This window comes from Podarcis erhardii (assembly GCF_964252035.2).
Source record: "Podarcis erhardii genome assembly, chromosome: 6".
In the NCBI taxonomy this organism is placed as follows: Eukaryota; Metazoa; Chordata; class Lepidosauria; order Squamata; family Lacertidae; genus Podarcis; species Podarcis erhardii.
The window spans coordinates 42,357,089-42,374,345 of record NC_138510.1 but is presented as its reverse complement, the minus strand read 5'-3'; the positions used below and the strand labels follow the sequence as shown (position 1 = coordinate 42,374,345).

Here is a 17,257-nt window from a genome sequence, read left to right as displayed (position 1 = left end):
AGGATGCTTCCCTCTGGCCTGATCCTTTAAGGTTCATGTTTGTATGTTCTTAGTCCCCAACAACTGGTATTCAGTTACATGATGCCTCTGAATCTGGAGATTGCATTTGAGCATCATGACCGGTAGGCAGAACTTCAATGAATTTTTCGAGATGACCTTCCAAAGCTATCAAAGCTGGTGACCATTGCTTCATCTTGCAGCATGGATTCCATAAAGGGCCAGATTTTTTGCATGGATGTTGGAGAAAGTCAAACCAGCACCAGTCTGGCAAATAGATCAGGAAGTAGCGCCAGAAAATGGACTGGTACTTATCAGGCTCTGTGACACCCTGAAAGCTCATCTATAGCATCTGAACATTGTTCATGGCTGTGTCAGCATTCTTTTTCATATTAAATAAGGCTCACCTAAGCTCATAAGTGTGTGCATTTTTTGAGCTCTACTGTGGGGCACTGATAATGTCCAGGTCAAGCTTCAAGTTTGAAAATTAGGCATGAGATGCTTTTTCCTACAGAGAGAATTTTACACCCAACTGCATCAGTGATTCACTGAACTCCTCAAGGCCTGGTTCATATGAGGAAAAGAAATTCACATTAGCTCAGTGTGTATGAATCAAACTGTAGTCTAAGTGGGTGAGAGACATGATAGAGGATGTTTTTGCAGACACCTAAATGTCTGGAACAGTGATTCCCAGAGGAGGTAGCATAACATGCTAGTGAGAGAGACCAAAGCTATAGTGGGGCAGTGTGAGCAGGGCTGCATTCCGGCCTGGCTTCCCAATGCCATGTGTTTCTGTCAATTGAGAGGGGAGATTGGCTCTGATGTTGGGATTGCACTGCACCAATCTGACATTCCTGTGCCAAGCTCCCCACTGCCTTGTCCCCTCCCTCTCTGTAACCAGCACTGACAGGCAGCATTGGGATGCCAGGTCATGCAGCCATGCTCACACCACACCACCAGCCGCTACTGAACCAAGGTGCAGCTTGAAGTTAGGACACTTGGTTCGATGCTTCTATTGTTCAGTGCTTATTGGAATCTACCGGCCCAATGCAGTAGTACTGATTTTCCCTTCCCCGTGCCAGTATTTAGACAATACCATCATTTGAAGGGGACCAAGGATGCACCAGGATTCCCTCATGTACCCTATGAAGTGGCACACAGGAGATCTTAATGACTGCTGTTTCCCAGAAAGTATGGTTCCATACCTGAGCTCTGAGTGACTGGACTTAGGGAAGGGTGAGACCATTGGGAATGATAATAACTGCGCTATCCTACAGTTCCAAGAAGGATGCATGCTGACTGACCTGGGGACTAATTGAGAAATGTGCTCTCTCTCTCTCTCACGGCCTCTGTGTGTGTGTGTGTGTGTGTGTGTGTGTGTGTGTGTGTCTTTGGGTGTAAGAGTGAAGTGTTTCCATTTTAATCCAGAAAAACGCTGACCCAGTATCAAATGTTTGAGCTACACTTCATCAAAAGTATTTTTTTAATTAAAATAAATTGTAATATATAAAATTAAATTAGGAGCTCTGTTATTTGATATTGTTCATACTCTATTCCTTACTTTTCTAGCTTTCTTAGAATAATTTTACTCCTAGGAGCATATTAAGAATACGGAAGCTTGAAATTTAGTAATGTATAATCTTTTCCTATTACACATTTGTAAATCCGATTAAGGGGATTATGCACAACTCTGCGCCTCCTGCATGGTGTGATAGATGCAAAGCTAGTGCCCAGCTGAACTCCATTATTTCAGTGTTGCAGGGTGTGTTTCAGCAACCAGGACAGATTAACAGGGAGCTCACAGAAACAAAAGTGTTGTGTGCACAGGGCAGAAGAGATTGGAGCAGAGATATTATGATTATGTGGCAGTATGAGTACCCTACAGTAAACTTGGTGTTGTATCATTATGGTAACCACTGGTCATAAACAAGCCAGAGGCAGGATTTTCTAGCAGAGCAGTTCTTCCTAGAGCCAGATATACCATTTTACTTTGTGCCTTGGTCTTAAGATGGCCATGGAGCTGCGTTGACCTGTAATTTGTTGACCACCACTGTGATTTGATGTTGCTCAACTGCACTGGGATAAAAAAATAAGAGGTGGGGGACACAGTTGGTAAACAGGACTAGCTTCAGTTGTGCAGTGGTTCAGCAGCCTCAGTGGTGCAGTTTTATTCTTTGAATTACATCTGGAAGAAGGTGTTAGCTCCAATGGTGCCCTTCCTCATGGGGAAGGTGTATGCTGCTCATAGAAGGACAGTCTTATTCTAGTGCTGCCCAAGAAAAGTGAAATACTGTTCCACTTGTGCATCCTCTAGCAAAAGGAGAAAAGCATGTGGACTGCTCTAGAACCTACCTCCTTATTATACCACAGGTGCAAGCTCTTCCACAAGCATTTGAGGAAAAGCACTTCAACCTGGTGGTGGTGGTGTTTTAATGGTGTGTTAATATTCAAAGGATTAAAAGAGTAAATTATCCCAGTTGTCCAAGACACATCCTGCATGTACATGACAATTATATTCTATGTGTTTGCGTCAATGATCACACTACAGCTGTTCTATCTGAAGATGGTCAGCATAATGAACTGTTAGAATCATAGAATCATAGAGTTGGAAGAGACCACAAGGGCCATCGAGTCCAACCCCCTGCCAAGCAGGAAACACCATCAGAGCACTCCTGACATATGGTTGTCAAGCCTCTGCTTAAAGACCTCCAAAGAAGGAGACTCCACCACACTCCTTGGCAGCAAATTCCACTGTCGAACAGCTCTTACTGTCAGGAAGTTTTCCCTAATGTTTAGGTGGAATCTTTTTTCTTGTAGTTTGGAACCATTGCTCCGTGTCTGCTTCTCTGGAGCAGCAGAAAACAACCTTTCTCCCTCCTCTATGTGACATCCTTTTATATATTTGAACATGGCTATCATATCACCCCTTAACCTCCTCTTCTCCAGGCTAAACATGCCCAGCTCCCTTAGCCGTTCTTCATAAGGCATCGTTTCCAGGCCTTTGACCATTTTGGTTGCCCTCCTCTGGACACGTTCCAGTTTGTCAGTGTCCTTCTTGAACTGTGGTGCCCAGAACTGGACACAGTACTCCAGGTGAGGTCTGACCAGAGCAGAATACAGTGGCACTATTACTTCCCTTGATCTAGATGCTATACTCCTATTGATGCAGCCCAGAATTGCATTGGCTTTTTTAGCTGCCGCGTCACACTGTTGGCTCATGTCAAGTTTGTGGTCAACCAAGACTCCTAGATCCTTTTCACATGTACTGCTCTCAAGCCAGGTGTCACCCATCTTGTATTTGTGCCTCTCATTTTTTTTTTATTATATTTTTTTTGCCCAAGTGCAATACTTTACATTTCTCCCTATTAAAATTCATCTTGTTTGTTTTGGCCCAGTTCTCTAATCTGTCAAGGTCGTTTTGAGTGTGATCCTGTCCTCTGGGGTGTTAGCCACCCCTCCCAGTTTGGTGTCATCTGCAAATTTGATCAGGATGCCCTTGAGTCCATCATCCAAGTCGTTGATAAAGATGTTGAATAAGACCGGGCCCTGTGGCACCCCACTAGTCACTCTTCTACAGTCACTCTTCTACACTAGCATCTCTTCCACAGGCTCCTTGGAAATAAGTAAGGGTTGCACAACAGCAACATTCGTTCTTGGTGAAATTCCCATTTGTTTCAAAGAAGCTTATGTCAGAGATGTTCCTGGTGAACTGTGCCTCTTTTTTTTTTTAAGCTTTGGTTTGTGAGAGGACATTTTGTTACTGGAGATTTACATTAAAGATTCCAAGCATAGCAACCATTGCATAGGAATCTAGGAAACTCCCTTATACTGAGTTGGACCATTGGTCCATCCAGCTTAGAACTCCCTGGGTTGACCCTGTGCTCTCCAGGGCTTTAGAGAGGGGTCTTTCCCAGAGATCCCTGGAGATGCTAGGGATTGAACCAAGTCTCGTCTCTATGCAAAGTAAGTGTTCAGTGAAGCAATTTGAAATATGTCTTGTAAATGCTATCAGTTATTTACTTTGTAGTGATATGCTACTAACCAAATAATTAATTAACTACATGCTTGCATATATATATATAGAGAGAGAGAGAGTGTCATCTCATATTTTGCTGCTGCGGCTTGTGAACAAGCCTGGAAGTTTGAATTGCGGGTTTTCCTAATGAAGTCCTTAGGCTCAGCCTGCAGGTGAACTTAATTTTGCGGACGTTTATCCTTGACCCTACATTCCTTTCCTGCCTATACATATGAGAGATCTTCAGCACCCATGCCCATAAACAGACCATAGCCTCTTGCTGAACTGCTGGTTCAGGATGGAGTTTTCATCAGTGTAGTAGAAATATTTGTCTAAACCAATTCCTTCAGTACATGTCTTACATTGCAGCATTGCTTCCTCTTTTAGCCTTGAATATCTCTTGGCTAATGCCAGAAATTTACCTCATTTAACACCACTGTTAACGTGGCTTCGTCAAGCTGGAAAATAACCTGCTTTTTTGTTGTTGTTGCCTCTGTTGCTTTCAGCCTATCATGTCTCCTTTGCCCACTTCTATGTTTTATTCATGTGGTTAGTCTGTTTCCTTTGCAGACTTCTTTCATGTATTTATGGAAAACTGTTGTGGTGGGTTTTTTTCAGTCTTCCATGTACTTTTTTTGGTTTATGTGTTTTAACACTTCCATGGTTCTTATACTTGTCTTGTCAGTCATCTTGCCTTAAATGTTTGCTCCCCTCCTTTGCAGGCTGTGTGTGTCATCATCTATGGAAATCTCCAGTTCCTGAAAGTGATGCCCCCACACTGAGTAGCACAGAATAACTATGTTATTATTATTATTATTGTGATAATGTCTTGTGACACCATTCATTAACACAGATTGTAATGTCATCATGCTACTGGGTTAATTTTCATTTAAATGTGCAAATGTTGCACTATTGTTTGCCTAGTGCAGAAAAGAGCTCTGTCTATGTACTGTGTTTTTACATCCTATGTGAGCAGCCTTCTTGTATTTATATCTATTTTAGGGAGGGTGCTGGTTTGTTCTTTTCTTGTTTTTATTATGTATTTGTTGTTTTTATCTTGTATTTTTATGCTGCAAACTGCCATGAAATCTACAGATGAAGGGTAGTATAAAAAACAAATAATAATTTTAAATTTAATATTATATCTCATATTGCCACCCTCCAGACCTCTCATGGAGGAGGCACACGAAGAAGGGTCTTGGATTATGAGGCCCTGTAGATATTGAAATATTTCACTACTATGTTATTTTCATTCCTATCCAACTGAAATTTATGTGCTCTTTCTTAGTAGGCAACACTATTATGTTCAGAAGAGAAAATTTGTGTATTTTGTACGGGAGTCATTTGTAACCCAAACTAGTCCATTACAAAATAAATCTATTTTTGAGAGATACAGGAGTGGTAAATCACAGAAAGTAATTACAGAGGATAGAAGTAATTTAGTGCATAAGATCTAAACTCTGTGTTTGTCACATTTATTTTTTCTTCCCCCAGAACATCCCTAATTAGTACTAGCAAATTCACCAAGCTGAAATTGATAATGTAGAAATGACAATCATTCTGTATTCGCTCTCAAGTAGAAACAACAGTCCAGCTACATTTGTCCTTGTCAAGGCCCATTGACTGCAGTGAAATAATTTATTTTGAAGAAAAATGGAAATCTATAATTTTACTAGAGCTGCTTTTCAGAGTCAAAGCGTGTACATTGTTAAATGCAAAATCTTACTTAAATTGACGTGTTCTTGCTATGAATAAAGTGATCCGTCTGGAACATCACCATTCCTTCTTGCCATTCCCTGCTCCTTCCTGCCCTTGTCTGTTATTTCCATTTCAATTTATCATTTCAGCATCTGCCTCAACCTCTACAAAGACTTCCCCATCAAGTCTGTGGGGTTGGAAAGACTCTGGTTTTCTGTGCCTCTTGATATGTTTACATCCTGTCTCCTGCTGTTGGTTGTCTTTCATTTCCAGTAGCTTTGTAGAGAAGAAGGATTTACAAGTGTGTATTTCCCCCCCTTATGTCCTGATTTCAGCCCGAGGTATCACAGAAAGGCACCCCAGCTTCATGTACCCCATTGGGACTTCAAGCAATCAGATGGTGCTGAGAGGGGAGGACCTCTTGCTGGAATGCATTGCCTCGGGAGTGTACGTACCACTTGGGATCAGGGGAACCATGGTGTGTCACATACGTCTCTATCCTCCTGGTCTAGATCTTATTTTTCCTGCAGATTTTCATGGGGGTAAAATCACAGCTGGCTGTTGATTCCTCCTTATTGGAGTATTAGCAAATAGAAAGCGTCTCCATTAAGGATGTGAAATAACGTGGCTCCAATGGGAAACTAAAATCCATTCATTTTAATGGGATGTGGCTTGACTGTTGTTAACATCAACAGTAATATCTATGGTTATGAGAGCTTTTCAAGAGCAGTACAGGGATAATATATGGCAGGGGTGGCCAATTCCCAAGAGACTGTGATCTACTCACAGTTATAAACTGGCAGGAAGGAAAGCCCTGTTTTGGGGGGTTCAGGACAATGTTGTTGAGCTTTTTTTGGGGGGGGAGCCAGTGATCTACCACAGACATCCAGTGATCTACCAGTAGAGATCAGTTATCACAGTTTATACTGCCAACATTAACTCCTGTACGTACAAAATAGTGTTTATCAGTAGGAAGCTTCATTCAAGCAATTTATATGACCCATAAGCCAGATTCAATAGTTATTATACAACTAACAGGTGCCATCAATGCAAGGATGGGCAATGGCACTTCCCCCTTCTCCTACCCCATGCCACCCCACATCTGTCCCAGGGATTCCCCCTCCAGAACAGAGTGGGGGGAGTATGCAGTGGGGAAGGAGAGAAGGGGAAAGTTTTGTTGTACAAACATAAATCCTTGCACTGACACCACACATTAGTTGGATACCACCCATAATTGCCTATTCTCAAGTGTCAATGGCTTACAAGGCTCTCTCAGACCAAAGTCTTTTCCCTGAACTGCTCCCTGAAATATTATTACCACAGAAACCAGGGGTTTAACACAGAATCTTGTACGTGCATGTACCTAAGCATTAAATCATTGTTTTTCTTCAGTGAAGGTACATCCTCACAACCTCTTTGACAGGGCTTGTCTGGGATTTTGAGAGAATGCTAAGTGAGAACCCCAGCTTTAAATTAAGAAGCTGGGCTGCAGGGAATTCCTTTATAGTGTACATTTCATGTTGGGAGAGGCTTCATGTCAAACCCTATTCTCCTCTTTCCTGTAGTCCAACACCAGACATCGTATGGCACAAGAAAGGAGGTGATCTCCCAGCAGGCAGGACCAAGCTGGAGAACTTCAACAAGGCTCTTCATATTGCCAATGTTTCTGAGGAAGATTCTGGGGAATACTTCTGTTTAGCTTCCAACAAAGTGGGAACTAGCCGCCACACAATCTCGGTGAGAGTGAAGGGTACGTCATATTTACTATACCATTCTTATTCCTTTGCCAATTAGCAAATCAAAAGGCACCTGGGAGGGATTTGTGGAGAACAGAGTGTTCTGCCCTAGAAGGATGGGATCAGGGTAACCTGGGAAATCTTCCTCTGTAGCAACCAAAGATAAGAAATATTTCGTTCATACACACCCTTCTAGCTAAACTATTGAAATCCTCTGCCATCTAAGCTTGTGGCTCATATATCTTCCTTGTACTTTGCAGAAGAGAACATAAGCCTGTCATTGCTGGTTTGGTTTTATGGGAAATGTTCAGGAAGTATTTTTCTTAAACTGCATGAAGCCTGTTGCTGAAATAAGAGCTATTTATATATCTGCCACATTTATATGCCACCCAATAACAGCATTCTCTGATTAACATGAGCGACAGGTTATAGGTTGAAACTGTAGTACTTTGGACTGCAGGTGGGAGATTTCAGGATGGATTTAAAAAAAAAAACACACCTGCATGCTGAAAACTAGATGTCAAGGAAAAGGATTCAAGATAACTCTTATTTCTCACAGGCTTGATATATGTACCTAGGAATTTTTATTCCATAGATGAACATTCAGACTTAATACACTTAGTCATTAATATCATTAGGGAGAGAATACATCCCCTATGCAAGATTCTGTCATTATGAGAGATGCATGTTTCCTCAACCCAGGTTGATCTAATTTGTGCCTCCAAAACATTACTGTTCCTGTCAATACGAAAAAAGACTGTCTTCAGCAAAGAGTCAATAGAATTTTTATTTACATGAATGAGAACAGTACAGTGGTACCTCTGGTTACAAACTTAATTCGTTCCGGAGGTCCGTTCTTAACCTGAAACCGTTCTTAAACTGTGGTACCACTTTAGCTAATGGGGCTTCCCGCCGCCGCCACACCACTGCCGTGCGATTTCTGTTCTCATCCTGGGGCAAAGTTCTTAACCTGAGGTACTACTTCCAGGTTAGTGGAGTCTGTAACCTGAAATGTTTGTAACCTGAGGTACCACTGTACGCTTTTGCTACCAGTAATGTGAATCCTCCCTGTGTTATATAAGAAGAATTCTAGCTGAATCTTATACTGGAGGTGTAATATCAACAAAAAACACTTAATAATAATAAATAATAAACATTTCCAGCAGTGACATCAATTTTGACCTTAATTGTTTTATAACCTATACCAAAATGCTGGTTTCCTCCCATAAAGCTACAAACTACCCAGGCAAGCTCCAAGTTTGAGGGGATCATGGGCAAAGTGCCCTTTAGTCAGCCCCTCCTAGGACAGAGTCCCCCAGCTGTGCCTGGTGGTGGCAGTGCTTTGTGGCCACTGAAGTTTTCCACAATGCCTGAAAACATTGCTTTGATACTTTGTGGGAAATTAAAATGGCTGCTTACTGCTGCTGGGTTTTTATTAAGTGTTATTGACACAGGCTTATCGTGTCTGCTGTATATGTCTATGCTGCTCATGTTAAGCTGTTCTTGAGATGGTGCATTTTAAAAAAAATGGTACAGAAGGATGATTATCAGTCACTTTTATATACTAATCAGTATAGTCTATGCTGAAAGAACACAGAAGGAGCTTTGCTGAGATAGCTATAATACACTTTGGTGTGTGTCTCTCACTCTCTTGTTCTAAAGCTGCTCCTTACTGGTTGGATGAACCAGAGAATCTTATTTTGGCTCCTGGTGAGGATGGGAGACTCGTTTGCCGAGCCAATGGTAACCCCAAGCCTTCCATCCAGTGGCTGGTGAATGGAGAACCTATAGAAAGTAAGCAAACCTGTTACGAACAGAAGATAATGGCTTATAGTGTATCTTGATTTCATGGCTGTGGAGAAGGAAATGCTGTAATTTCAAGTAACTGTGATCTTAACTGATGACCATACATAGCATCAGTGGTGGAGCTTCATGCTCCGGCACCGGGGGGCGGAGAGCAGACGGGGCGGGGCTGGCGTGCATCCCAGGGGCACGGCACACCGCTTGCGGGGCGTGGCGCCCAGCATGGGCTGGGGGGCAGCCGCGTTGGCACCCCACCGGGATCATGCTGCCGGGGGCAGTGCATTCCCCCCACACTCCTCTTCCTCCACCAGTGCATAGCATCAGTCATGATAATCTTTTAAAGGGAAGACAGAATTCTGAACAAATTCATTTATTCCCATAGTGAACTATATTATGATATTGGGGATCTGCCTTTAAGCACCACAAAAAAAGGAAATAATTTCCACGTCGAGATGTTCGGCTTTGCAAAAATGTGTATATTGGGCAAAATTGCATACAAACATGCAGTCATAATAATAATAATAATAATAATAATAATAATAATAATAATAATTTATTATTTATACCCCGCCCATCTGGCTGGGCCTCCCCAGCTACTCTGGGCGGCTTACATAAAAACCAAAAATACAGTAAAATATCACACGTTAAAAACTTCCCTGAACAGGGCTGCCTTAAGATGTCTTCTGAATGTCAGGTAGTTGTTTATCACTTTGACATCTGCTGGAAGGGCGTTCCACTACTGAGAAGGCCCTCTGCCTGGTTCCCTGTAGCTTTGCTTCTCGCAATGAGGGAACCGCCAGAAGGCCCTCGGTGCTGGACCTCAGCGTCCGGGCAGAATGATGGGGGTGGAGACGCTCCTTCAGGTATACTGGACCGAGGCCGTTTAGGGCTTTAAAGGTCAGCACCAACACTTTGAATTGTGCTCGGAAACATACTGGGAGCCAATGTAGGTCTTTCAAGACCAGTGTTATGTGGTCTCGGCGGCCGCCCCCAGTCACCAGTCTAGCTGCCGCATTCTGGATTAGTTGTAGTTTCCGAGTCACCTTCAAAGGTAGCCCCACGTAGAGTGCATTGCAGTAGTCCAAGCGGGAGATAACCAGAGCATGCACCACTCTGGCGAGACAGTCCGCAGGCAGATAGGGTCTCAGCCTACGTACCAGATGGAGCTGGTAAACAGCTGCCCTGGACACAGATTTGACCTGTGCTTCCATGGACAGCTGTGAGTCCAAAATGACTCCCAGGCTGCGCACCTGGTCCTTCAGGGGCACAGTTACCCCATTCAGGACCAGGGAATCCTCCACACCTGCCCGCCTCCTGTCCCCCAAAAACAGTACTTCTGTCTTGTCAGGATTCAACCTCAATCTGTTATACAGTACTGTATATTAAAATAAATTCACACTTAAATTCTGATGAATTTTCACGAGGACTTTAAAAAAGACACAAACTGATGTGGAAAATGGAAGACTTGGGAAAACAAGAAAACGAGAGAAACCAAAATTGGCAGATTAGCCGAGCCCTATTAATGGCAAGGCTAAAAACTGTGTATCACTTATGTTTATGTCTTTCTCAAAGGTTCCACTCCCAACCCAAGCCGTGAAGTAACGGGAGACACTGTTATGTTTCGGGACATCCAAAGTGGCAGCAGTGCTGTTTACCAATGCAATGCTTCTAATGAACATGGGTACCTGCTGGCTAATGCCTTTGTCAGTGTGCTGGGTAAGTATTGAATGGACAAATGGGCTCTTGACATCTTTAGATTATAGAGGGTCACTGAAGGCACTATTTTGAAGTGAACATGAAATCATTATTTCTCTTTCCCTAGCAAACCATAACATCCTTGAATGCCAGCTGATCTAACTCACAAAAGGCAAAGGAGTTTACTTATATGTGTAGGCAGTTACTGATAGTCAAAAGGAATATATTTATTCCCTTCCAAAGCTGATTGTGTCACACATCCCATCTAGAATGGATTGAGGACAAAAATCCATCAATGAGAACAATAAGCAAAAGCCAAAAAAACAAAAATGTAAAGCTAGACATAATATATATTCTGTAAAACAAATGAAAATTTCTGACTACCTTTATAGGCTATCTGTTTATCTATCTATCTTTCTATCTATCTATATATCTCTTTTAAAGATGTTATTCCTCGGATCCTTGCCCCTCGTAATCAGCTGATCAAAGTAATTCTAAACAACCGGACTCGTCTTGACTGTCCATTCTTTGGATCCCCAATCCCCACATTACGATGGTAAGGATTTTTATTATTAAGCCATACCATCTCTTTGGGACAGATAATCTTTTTTGAAATCAATTGAATTTCTGTTAGAATCAAATGTGTTTCAATTCATTGATAAATGGCCATAAAGGAATGTATCTTGGGTGTTTCTCAACCGCCTGCCTACTGAGCAGAGGATTGCTCCCTTTCTCTGCAATCCTGTACCCACACTTGGAAGTCAATCTGCACCTTTATTCTGCTTCCCTCTCTTACAAGCATTATCTTGTGTTGTTGTGAGGTTTAAGAATGGCCAGGGAAGCACGCTGCATGGTGGCAACTATATAGTTCACGAGAATGGGACTTTGGAAATAATCAGGGCTCGGAAAGAAGACCAAGGAACTTACACCTGTGTGGCCACCAATCTCCTGGGCAAAGCACAGAACCAGGTTCGTTTGGAAATAAAAGGTAAGATGGCTTCTGTTTAAGCAGAGAGCAAGTATCCTCCAGAAAATGTAGATCTTGGGTACCCTCTGATGACAAGAATGCTATATTTGGTTCATGCTCATAAGGTTAAATAGCTGTGCTCTTCAGTGGGTCTTAAGGTAGCTTCAAGTATAACCAGGAGGGAAAGCAGCAATACAGGCTATGATGTGACTGATTGAGTGTTCCTGAAATAAATGGACTGTGGGCCTCTGTCACTTGTTGAGTTGTAGCTGATAGATTCCTCCGAACTAACGCTAAGCAACAATTTCCAAAAGTCCTGTGAGTTGGTTCATTTCCCATCCTGCTTACCTGTTCCATTATGAGAAGATACAGAGGCTATCTAGCTTTGCCCACAGAGATGGGAATGCTATGGACTCCCAACACCATGCACCACACTCCAGTGACAGGAGGGATCTGTCATTTGACCCTGTTTCACCACCTAATCAGTAGATCCTTGCAACATATGTTAAGTGGAGGGGGGTAGGGTAAAGGAAAGATAGAAATGAAGGAGAAGGAGGTGGAAATATAAAGATTATAGAGTAAGGAGACAGGGTGGGATAAAAGAAGAGCTTCGAATGGAGACGGCCAGCTGAAAGGGGACACGCTCTGCCACACACTCTTGCCTTTGGGGGCTCCCTAAGCAGATGCTGAGAACTCTGAAGAGACCTCAGAGTGGGAGTAAGTGAATATATTGGAGAAGTACATATCTGTAACCTGAAATATTTAAAACACCTTATCCAAACCAGGTCAGTTCCTGCCACTGGAATTTGTGATATACTGTAATTTTCCGTCTATTAGATGCCCCCATATATAAGACTCCCCCCTATTTGGGGGGACTCCGTTTTAAGAAAATGAGGGGAGATGGCCCAAAGTTGTTGAGCCTCTCTGCCCATGCAGCTGCGGGCAGGAAACACTCCCTGTGTGCAACAGCATCAAGGGAAGTTGTGCTCCAGCCAGCTAGCCAGTTGGCTAGAGGGCACCTTCCCCCATGCCGCTGTGCGTGGGAAACGATCCAGGGAGTGCTTCCCATGCACAGCGGCATCAGGGGAAGCTGTGCGCCACCAGCCAGTGCCCCCAGATAGCTACCTGCATGCAACATCTCTCCCCCCCCCCCCATGCCACTATCCGTGTATTGGACAACCCCAGTTTTTTGACATGATTTTTCGATGTATTTTTCCAATACACGGAAAAATACGGTAACTTGCTTCTCTAAAACAGCCATTTATCAAATCGTTCCATAGCGCAAAAGTACATGTCTCAGATACCACCACCATGTGTATTCAAAGTTGGCATTGCTATGGAATAAAAGAATATTTACAGGATTTATCACTCTAAAACGTGTAGTTATGGGTATGGAAAAGAATTGCAGCTAGAAATCTGTAGGAACTCTGCAATCTGACTAAATTATTTCTCATTGCCCAAAGTGTCTGTGGTTTCTTTCCACTAAACCTCGACTGACTACTCGCACAGTCCCCAAAATTACATTCTTACGATTTATAACTGTATAACTCTTCACAGATCTAACGAGGATCATAGATGGGCCAAAGGATGCTGTGCCAAAGAAGGGTTCCACAGTTCATCTAATGTGCCGGGTTAGGCATGACCCCACGCTGAGACTTACGGTCACCTGGCTCAAGGATGATTCCCCTCTGTACTTTGGAAGCAGGTCTGTGCTGTCTTCGTTTTCATAGGCTGTATGTTTCTCAAGATGTTAACATTTTATGTATCCAGAGGACACAAAGAAGGAATAAATCCTTTTGCTATGTTGGTAAGCTGTACTGCTGTCTTTTCTCCAGGGAGGGGAACTGTAGTTTTAAGGTCCCAGGTTCTGCCCCTGGCATCTCCAGGTAAAATTATCAAGTGATAAGTAATAGGACCCTGGAGAGCTGTTGCCAACCAGAGTAGACAATATTGACCTAGATCAGGGATGAGGAAGCTGTGGGCTTCTGGATGTTGTTGGACCAAAACTCTCATCATCCCTGATCATTGGCCAAGCTGCTTAGGGCTGATGGGAGTTAGAATCCAACAACACCCGCGGGGCCAAAGGTTCCCCCATCCGTAGATGCACAAATAGTCTGACTTTATATAAGGTAGCTGTGTTGCCAAAGCCAGCCAGAATCACTCTCTTCTACAATAATGAATAATATTATTTCCATATAATTTGTTAATTAGTGTCTTACAGTATAAATAAACTTGGAATGGCCAATTGTTGCCATATTGTTCCTGGGGGTGGTGTCTCTATGCAGCAGTTAATATTGCTTACTCTGACATACAACAGAAGTAGCAGACTGTGTGAAAATAACAGTGGGTGCGTTTCTTACCTCTTACTGGAAATTAAAAGCTTGGCAGGAGAATCTAAAGTCTAGACGACAGCAGCAGGGTGTGATAGAGAGGTGGAGCTGCTGCCGTATCTCTAGCCTGGTTGCTCATACTGGCCAGGTTGGAAGGTAGAGGTGCATGGAAATTGTTGTGTCAGCCTGGAACTGGCCTAGATATGGCCCAGTGCTGGTAAATTATAGCAGGAGGGCCAGCTTGAGATCTAGCAGATCCAGGGCTAGCTCAGCCTACCCCCAAAACACCATATTTTGGAGCTTTCTGAAGGCTACCACTGTTGAGGATCCCACTGCCTGTACATCTCCTGCATGTTCAGTGGGTGCATTGAGAGTTCTGCGCCAGTGGACGGACACCTTTACCCAGTTACATGGAGGGGCATTCCAAAGGGGGTTTCAATTGCAGCCAAAGATTTTGTCACCAGAGGTCAGAAACTGTTTTCTTACACTGCCATGTTACAGAACATAAAATTGTTGTACTAGATCATTTTATATTTTATCTCTTATGTTTACATTTTGTTTGTAACCTGCCCTTAGATTATAAGATGCAGGGCAGCATAAAAGTATACTAAATAAAATAAAAATGAATAAACATACACAAGATAGCTGTTACAGCTGCTCCTGCCATTGCCTGAAGCAAGCTAGATTTATTTCTGATGTTTAGATTTATTTCTGATGTTTTCCTTTTGTGAAAGGATGAAGAAAGAAGAAGATGGCCTAACGATATATGGAGTGGCTGAAAAAGATCAAGGATATTACACCTGTGTTGCCAGCACTGAATTAGATCGAGACACTGCCAGAGCCCATCTCACTGTTCTGGGTAACTTGATATTCCTTTTAAGTTTACAGAGCTTGAGACGAGGTCCATGGGGGGACTGACAGCTTATTTTGACAGATTTTAATACCTGTTCTCCTGTGTTGTAGAGTAACACATACAGGGTACCATGTGCAATGGTCATGAAACATATAACAAATTCCTTTGAATTTGGAATGTTATTCTTAACAATTTCTAACACCCTGTATTGTCTTTAAAGTAAAAGCTTACCCAAAAAGTTTTCAGTGGTCTTTCTGAGCAGATATCTGAAGATTAACCAGGGTACCTTGCTAACTGTAGCTAATTTTCATGAGAATTAAAAAAAAAAGTCACAAAATGCTGAAGAAATGTGGGAAACTGAATTTAAAATTGGAAAGATGAGAAATTGAGAGAAATGAAATGGACAGATCCTTCCATTCCTTGTTGCAAGTGACCAGGCAGGGCCCACAGGACTTTGGTTAATCTGAAGTCAATGAAGTACACTTGAGTTTTGTCCAGATGTTGAAGTCCCTGACACCCAAGCAAACATTTTGAACAACTCTGCATCTTTTGTGTTTCGGTCTTGTCTGTGAGCTAGTTAGGGAAACACTGATGATAACTGGAATACATTCAGGTGCATAGCAGGGCCTGTTTTCCAAGAAAATTCAGTGAAGGCTGGTACTCTGGTCCTTGTGGTGAGTGGTGCTGATAGGGCTGGACCATGGGACACAACTGCAAGAGGAGGGACTGTAGCTCAATGGTAGAGCATCTGCTTTGCATGCAGAAGCTTCCAGGTTCAGTCCCTGGCATCTCCAGGGAGTGACTCTTGCCAGAAACCCTGGAGAGCCACTGTGAGTCAGTGCAGACATAACTGAGCAATGGCCTGATTTAGGGTAAGGTAAGTGCCGTGTGCTCCCAAAGGGCACCACCATGGTAGTCCCTGGCTCTTCTTTTTTGAAACCCTTACAGCAGGGTTTGGTGCACAGTTGCCTTTGGAGCAATGCTCTAGACAGTTGAACCCACCCAGGTGCCTCTGGTTTCCATGTGGGCTCCATAAACACTCTGAGAAATTAAAAAGAAAGATAAAACTATCCAGAGCTTTGCTCTGAATGCAGCAGCTTGTTTGCTCTGCTGTTTTGTTTGGTTTTGTTGTTTTTTTAAGTGTTGACTGCTTCCACCACCAAGAGGGAGGAAGTGCCACCACTAAGCAAACTTTTTTCCAAAATGTTATTTTAGAGATTGTCAGGTATGTTGGAGCCAAAGCGTCCATCAGCCTCTATAAAAAGGTTTTGAAAAAGGACTAGGAAAAGGAACTTAATTTGCTTTCCTGCTGCTTGTTCAGGGATGGGGAGGTTGAGTCCTTTTTACTTTTTATTTTTGTATTTGTGGGAGGATATCCATTCTTTCACCCCCTTTTAAACTTTCCTGGTTGTAGGAAGGTAACAGACAGGTTCCTTTCTTTTCCCTCCTCCAAGCAAAAGAGATAACTAGGGTTCTGTCTATTCCCTTCTCACCATTTAGAAGATGGGAAGCAACTAGAGCCGCCTGGTAGAGGAAGACAAAGTGTTTCAGTGGTGGAGGAGGGTCTGGAAGTCATCTTGCCCAGGGCTTCTTGAAACCTGGCACAGCCACTGCACATTGTATCCCTGCAACAAGTTGTGCTTAAGAATTGAACTAACTATCTAAATAGCTAATATCTATTTTTGCAGCTCCTTCTTCTGTTAACCGTATGACCCTACCCAAAGGTAATCACTACTGATCCATTTACCACTTTGATTATTATTAATTTTTACATTCTCTTACACTGTTGCTTGACCATTGCAATGACTTTGGTATGAAATTTAAGTTGGATAACTTTGGCTGGCCCAAACCTCATGATAAATATCCCTGATAATTGGACCTCATTGGGGTAGGGGATCTTGATTTCTATTGCACAAATTGTTGTTGATGTTGCCCCCTACCGCAAAGGAAGAATATTTTAATTAGTCTGCATGGATGAATTTTGGGGGCTGATGCTAAAAGTGATGGGAGGTGTTTCTTACCCTCCTTTTTATTTTTGCAAGGTGACCTTTGCCCTTCATTGTATTTATGTTCCTTCTTTGTAAAGCTCTGTCTTTGCAAAGAATGTGGATTAACTGTTAGGGCCCTCTTACGAAGAGGGCAGAGAAAAACAGAACCTTGGAT

General features: G+C 42.7%; 1 protein-coding gene across 14 annotated transcripts in view; it reads left to right on the top strand.

The window, feature by feature from the left end:
* The window catches only part of NFASC (neurofascin), a 180,121-nt gene that overhangs the window by 103,215 nt on the left and 59,649 nt on the right, over positions 1 to 17,257 (top strand). For 12 of the 14 annotated variants that reach the window (XR_014157631.1, XM_081866288.1, XM_081866294.1 and 9 more), the window contains 9 exons: positions 6,046 to 6,157; positions 7,276 to 7,460; positions 9,109 to 9,240; positions 10,822 to 10,965; positions 11,389 to 11,500; positions 11,766 to 11,932; positions 13,469 to 13,616; positions 14,976 to 15,100; positions 16,783 to 16,818. Coding sequence is in view for 13 of the 14 variants with exons in the window: in XM_081866288.1 (XP_081722414.1) it covers positions 6,046 to 6,157; positions 7,276 to 7,460; positions 9,109 to 9,240; positions 10,822 to 10,965; positions 11,389 to 11,500; positions 11,766 to 11,932; positions 13,469 to 13,616; positions 14,976 to 15,100; positions 16,783 to 16,818 (1,161 nt within the window). In the remaining variant the exon portion in view is untranslated. The remainder of the gene's footprint in view (positions 1 to 6,045; positions 6,158 to 7,275; positions 7,461 to 9,108; positions 9,241 to 10,821; positions 10,966 to 11,388; positions 11,501 to 11,765; positions 11,933 to 13,468; positions 13,617 to 14,975; positions 15,101 to 16,782; positions 16,819 to 17,257) is intronic. The other 2 variants (XM_081866300.1, XM_081866299.1) reach the window with 1 other exon arrangement.